General features: G+C 41.8%; 1 protein-coding gene across 1 annotated transcript in view; it reads left to right on the top strand.

Annotated features, from left to right (window-relative positions):
• Positions 1 to 832: 832 nt before the first annotated feature.
• The window catches only part of ANKRD31 (ankyrin repeat domain 31), a 66,701-nt gene continuing 60,838 nt past the window's right edge, over positions 833 to 6,695 (top strand). The window contains exons 1-4 of the mRNA XM_063319582.1: positions 833 to 955; positions 1,824 to 1,879; positions 3,552 to 3,631; positions 6,575 to 6,621. Of these exons, the coding sequence (XP_063175652.1) occupies positions 846 to 955; positions 1,824 to 1,879; positions 3,552 to 3,631; positions 6,575 to 6,621 (293 nt within the window). The 5' untranslated portion in view covers positions 833 to 845. The remainder of the gene's footprint in view (positions 956 to 1,823; positions 1,880 to 3,551; positions 3,632 to 6,574; positions 6,622 to 6,695) is intronic.

Here is a 6,695-nt window from a genome sequence, read left to right as displayed (position 1 = left end):
TTATTTGCACGTGCTTTGCAGACAGTGTATTTATCACCGGCAATCCTAAGAACCTATCTATCTGTTGTTTAAGTAGCTAGTCGTTTCAGTTTCTCACTGAACGCGACCAAAGCCTCGAGAGTGGCGGTGTCAGTTCAGGAGCACGACTAGACTGAAGGTGCAGTCCACTATTAGTGTATCCAAATTGCAACAGTTTAATATATTAAACGCGATTGGACTGATAGTGCTGAATTGGGCATCACTCAGAATTTAAACCTAGCCGCACCTAGCCTCCCACCTCGGTGAGGAGTGTTAGAACGCAAGGGGATTTATCTTCTGCCAAAACCGCTTTGCCTCTTTCACGCCACAACATGGCCATGTAAGTACACCAATTAGGAGAAGGGAGCAATTGTAAATGACACGCAGACCAGTATGAGTATGTTAAGTGCTTTGCGGCTCTGCTTGATAATGTGGGCGACAGGGCCAGACCCAGGAGCCCAAGGCGAGCGAGGAGGCACAACCGCCTGTCAAAGGTGTGGGGCCAGCATAGCTGCCCAGAGCAGGCCGAGGCGGGTCATGCTGAGGGAAGACTCATCCTGCTGAAGGGAGAGCTGCCTTAAACTTCCACCGGCAGCCACCCCACCCTCACCCGTCCTCGGGGAGCAGCGCCTGCCGTGGACCAGCTCCCCTCTCGCGCTCTCCCTCGCCCTCGCCCCCCGCGGGGCGGCCAGACGCCGCGGGGCTCCGGCCTCCCCAAGATGGCTGCCGCCGCCTGCCCTCAGAGGGCCCGCGCGGGACGCTGAGGGGAGGGACAGCCGCCGGCGGCGCCCGGGGAGCGGAGGGGAGCGGCGGCGAGCGGCGGCGCCATGGGGGAACGGGGCGGCGACGGTGGGAACAGCGGCAGCGACGAGGCCGTGGTGGAGGGCTCGGTGACGGACAGCGATGTGGAGGAAGAGGAGCTCCGCAGGAGGGGGTGGTAACGCGGCGTGGCAGTGATGTGCGCCTACCTGGGCCGGCGCGGTGGCATGTGCGGCGCAGGGAGAGGCCGGGGGCCGCGGCGCGCCTCTCCTCAGGGCCACCCCGCAGGCCGCCGCGGGCCCCCGGCCTGCGTGGCGCGGGGTGGGATCTCAGGAAAACACCGGCCACGAACCCTCCTGCATCTCACATCCCCGAGTGCAAAAGAGCTCGATTATTTCTGAAAAATGTGCATTTTTAGGGTTTTTTTCTTTTTTTTTCTCTGTTGAGTTTAGCATGCCCTTAGACTCAGTCGTTCTTAGCTCTGCAAATGCCCCCCTCCTCCTTCATTTTACACACACACCCACCCCTTGTGGGCCTTCAACTTTGTGCCTCCAGACTCTCCTGAATAACTTTTTTGTCAGTGGAACTGAAACATAATCAGAAACCAACTCAGACAAAATAAATAAAATACTATTAAGTACGGTTGCGGCTGATGGTAATTTCTCCACAGCTTTAACTTGATACCTTTTTCATGACAGTATCTCTGATATCCTTTAAGACATGGCCAAGAATTGAAACTATGAGGCACTTCTTTGTACTGGCGTTGTGTCCCAGCGTTGCTTGGAAATACATAAAGCGGCTATGTACCTCCCCACCAAAAGTTTCCTGTGCAGGGAATGGGGTAGATCCTCACAGTTTTGGGGTCCTTCGCTGTTGGTGTGGGCGTTAGAGGTGCACTTGCCCAGCATACAATTAGCAGCGTCCCCACAGCAGAGGCCAAGATGGGTGCCCTCAGCTGCCCCTTTGAGTTTATAGCACTGAAAAGCAGAGCGTACAACTGTTTAACAGCTTTTTTTGTTTGTTTTCTTTTTTTTTTTTTCACAAAGGTTGCCCTTTCTGGATAAGGACATGGCCATAACAACTGAAATAAAAATTACTGAAGGTAGGCAAGATTCGTTTTTCAGTCTATTTCAGTCAGGTTCTGGGAACTGGTGCTGTGGATGTCTGTATTACTTGAACGTCAGTGTTGCATGAAGTTCATTGTTATGAACTGTATGTGCCCTCTTATATCCATAGTTTTAGCTCATATTTTAGAAGAACGTTCAGCATATTTTTAATATTTGAAAAATAGGTTTGCTCTTAATTTTTCTATTCTTCCTGTGTACTATAACAGAGAATGCCTGGCTTGGAAAGTGTTTGAACTGTATGTAGGGATATCCTTTTTGTTTAGAGAGGTGTATTGTGATTGAGCAGAATAAAATACATGAAATCTAGACACATAATAGTCATATATAACTATAGTTGCATATGGTATTTAAAAAATAACTCTAATATACAAAACTTTTAACATACAAAATTTGGGTAGGGATATTTAAGGACATTATTTTAAGTGTATTATTAAATTACATTAAACATAAATGCATGCACACTCATTTAAAGCCTTCAAATCTTCTCTAATAACTCCCTTAGAGCAGGTTGTGTGAGCAAGCATGTTTTAGTTACGTAACAGTTTACTGGTACCTCCTTGGTGTTTTTGTATAATCCATCCGACTTCAGTCCTGTGTTTTGTTCCAGCAATACAGAGACTGCCTATTTTTTAAGCGACACAAGGTGTTCTTAGTGTTCTTCTACATTTTTTTTTGTCTTTTTGCCAGTTTGAAGACCTGAACGGACTATCATTTTTTATTAACCTACTCTGGGTTAATAGAAATCTTATTGACAGCCCATTGAAATCTGCAAAAACTTTTCCAATGGCTGTGATTTCCTGATGCTAAACTTTTCATGGTTGCTCAATAGTTTTGTCTGAGGAAAGAAGCATCATCCCATTTTGAACTTACTTGTGGTTATCCACTGGAATTAAAACCTGGCAACATTCAACATACATGGTTTAAGGCATGTTTATTTGAGTCATTGTTCAGCTTGTGGAGTGGGGGTTTGTCTGAGGGTTGAACGGGCTTTTTTTGTCTCTGTAAATGTAATAGCTTATGATATTTTTAGCATTATGCCTGCAGCATTTTATATTCAGTAAGGTGGAATTAGTATTTCATGATTCGTGTATTTGTGCTTACTTGTATAGTAGCAATTTGGTGATGAGATATGTAACATAAAGATTAATTTGATGGGTATTTTATTAATGTCAGTAACAGCATTCTAGTTTTGAAACCTAAGGGTCCAACCTTAAAGGTTTTTCTCTTTTTTCTCCAGAGAGAAGTTCTTCCTTTGCATAGTCATTAAATAAATATTCCATACAGGAGTACAAATATTTTTAGTCAAGTGGATCATGCATCTTACCAAAATTCCAGTTGTTAGTTTAAAAAATAAGAGGAAAGATTTAATCTCCAAGACAAACTCAAGGAGGGTTCCAGAACACTAAGTGAAATAAATTTGCCTCCAAGCTGGTTTTATTTATTTCTGACCTCTCCTATACTGTAGTTTCGAAATCGAGTTAGATAGACTGTTTAACAGCTTGAGTTCCTTGCATATCAGAAGCTTTGATACGTATACCTTGGTTACTGAGTTATGTAGAAATTTATGGAGTTATGGAAAGTTATGTAGAAATTAAGGCAATCAAAACTTCCTTTATTTACTGTATTTTTCTTCTGTTTTTTTCCTAGGAGCTCTCTCTCCAGAAATCTGTTTTATACAGAAATTTTTTGATCACACATATAGTCAAAAAGAAGAACAGATAAATCCAGTAGATACAGAAATGGTACGTCTCTTGCTACACGTATCTGGCTATTAATTATTAATAAACTCACTGGGCCTCGCATTCTTTATGTGCAAAAGAGCCTGGTGGCTTGCAGCTGAAATGAATTTTATGACAAGATAGTTCCCATTTGTGTGGCACATTCTCTTCAGGAAGGTATCAAAGTCTCTTCCCTCTATACCCTGTTTCATGAGGGTATAACCGTTCAAATTCGAGAAACAAGCCCATAACAAAGATGAAGAAGTTGTGGAGCACAAACTTTTTAGTATGTTCCTTTCAGGAGGTGAAAGATAACCATCTGGATTAACCATGCCAGAATACACCCTTGGTTACTCATTATGAGATTAGCTATGATCCAACGATTGGACAATTGTTTATTTGAAAAAGAGATAGTAATCTGAAATGCAAAATAAAATGCTTGCATGATGATGGGGTAATTAGTTCTACTCTATGGATAATTCTGCATTCCCTAATCTAGTAATTATCCTACTTTTAATATATTTGCCACAGTTGGTAGCTAGCCCATAAACTTCTGTACAATTGAGCAATCAGCTTTCCACCTGCATGTGACATGATCATGAAACAATTGGGAACAAACAGATTTTTGCTCTTTAACTGAGATTATTTTAAAACCTCTGACTGTTACACTGTCCTTAGGGCTGTGGATTCACCAATCCAAAGACCACTATCTATGCATTCTTATTCCAGTATAAGAGGATTTTTTCAAAGAACTAAAACGCTTCCTAGATGACAAAAAAAACCATTGAGACCTGCATAGCACACCGCTGGCAGCTTAGTTGTGCACAGCATGGGGACAGTATAAAAATTAAATCTTTACTGAATTCTGTAAGCAATGCTTTTGGCCTGTCATCCATGATGCTTGCATATGTAGATGACACCAGTGTGGCTCTTCAGCCACTCTCAGAGCCAACATGGAACATGCTTATATAGAAGCTTTCGCTTCTACTGTGTCATCAGAAATGGTCTTATGTGAATACAGCATCTTGATGCGATGTGATATGAGGGTCGTGCAGCCTGGAGTGGCAGAATTTTTTCAGGAACTGTAACATCAGTTCCAGTTGTTCCAAAGAGTCTTGGCTTTCTCTGTACTTCAGGTGGGTTGGGGGAGGCTTGGGATATACGGTCCTATCCTTGATTCTACTAGAGATTGTAAATAAGACTTTTCTTCCACCAGAGATTCATTAGATATATAGACAGATTTTGTAGGATTCACGTTCTTTCCAACTGACAAGTTGTTTCTATTATCTATTAACAGCCTATTCTGTGGCTTTTTCAGGCAGGCCTCGTGATTGTAAGTTTGTGCTTTTACCTGTTTCAGTTATTTTTTTTCTTGCCCAGTTTGTTGAAGTGCTCCTAAAGTTGTTAGGTGGCACTTACAGCTTTTAAGCATTAGTCTTTTTTTGGAACATGTCCAGAGTTCCCTCAGATAGTTGTCTGTATAAATAAGTTCTCAAATGAGAAAAATCAGTTGAGTTTTGCAGGAATTTTCTTACCAAAAGGAAGAGAGTAGGACAAAAGGCTGTTCCCAGTACTTGCAGTCAATGGTCACAAACACTATTTATGTAATTTCTATGATATGAGAAGAACTATCAAGCTATCAACAGTACGCTGATTTTGCTTGGAACCTAATATTTTAACGGACAAAGTAGTTTCTCCTTCTGAGATACTCGGTACATCGTTGAGCTTTAAGCATCTCTCTGAGCAATGTTAGCCTGTCAAAGAGATTTAGTAGTTGTTCTGCTATCCTTCTGACCTCTCTTGGTCTCTGGATAATGTTCTGTGTAAATATCCAGGCTGATTCGTACAAAGGGTGTATTTAGCAAAGTCAGTAACTTTCTGCCAGCTATCCCATTGCCATATTTTGGAACTACATCAGTCAATAACTGTTGCACAAACTGTTTCTAAAGAATCTATTCCATTCCAGGAAGCCTTTTAGCAGTCTTTCCTCTTGGTCAGTTTCCACCTGTTCCTCTTCATGTAATTTCTAAAATGATTGTTCTTGTTGTGTTGCTAATACCTTATGCAAGCCAAATAAGTCATCACTTGGTGGGCATACAAAGGTGTTCTTTCCCAGAGTTTTCGTAGTGCTGTGACTGTTCTCCACTGTATGTCAATGATTTGTTTAAAATGGCAGCCAGTATGCTGGTAGTCCACTAGAAATCCCCTGTCTTCAGCTCATCTGGAAGAGAACAAACCTGCACTTCACTTGCCTGTCTTAATCATTCCTAGGTTGCCTTAGACTTTAAATAGAGGCTCCTTTTTCCATGCTAGAGGAGGTCTTTCCCTTAGGTACAGTCAGAGGCACAAAAAGTAGATCCAGGCTTCTTTTACTAAAGAGTTTGAATTTGGCTCCTGCTCTGACATTAGGTTTCTGCTTACCCACATTGTCCTTTTCTGGGTCTGCATGTAGCAGCCCTGCCACTTAGAGCTTTCTGATGTGCAGGTCTTGTCAGCTAAGTCCCTTAATTCTGCCTTCTCCAGAGGTACTGAGAGTTGTGTACTAAACTCCACAGTCCCTGCTGCAGCACCCTGTCTTATTTAATTAAGAGGGAATTGTTACAAAAGTAAGATTAAAGCTGGGAGTTGAAATAAAAACACCTTGTATTTTGGTCTTTTGATGTATAAAACACCTGAAGTTTAAAGTGATTATGTCTTACTTGCATAGGTATGTTTTCCTTCTGGGTGAGTGTTGTCTTTCATGGTCTTGATTTATTTTTCAACATTTTTCTCAAATAGGACAAATAAAAAATATTTTCGTGGAATGGCTTTTGTGTCTTATTAGTAATGTGCGTAAAGATCAGATCTAAAAATTCCATTTCCCAGCTCAGTTACAGATAGAAGAAGATAAGCATGTAGTAAAGTTGAGAAAAATGCGTACTAAGTTGTTAATCTTTTTTTTTTCCCATTCAGATAGCTGAAGAGGTATGCACATTTGACCAGTCTCAGTCTCTACTGCAGTAAGTATAACACATCACATAGGAATTCCAGTCAGGCATACTGTAATTAAACAATTCTGTTATACCTCCATTTG

Source organism: Chroicocephalus ridibundus, chromosome Z, assembly GCF_963924245.1.
Source record: "Chroicocephalus ridibundus chromosome Z, bChrRid1.1, whole genome shotgun sequence".
NCBI lineage: Eukaryota > Metazoa > Chordata > Aves > Charadriiformes > Laridae > Chroicocephalus > Chroicocephalus ridibundus.
The sequence above is the reverse complement of the archived record's forward strand: the minus strand, read 5'-3'. Positions and strand labels throughout refer to the sequence as shown.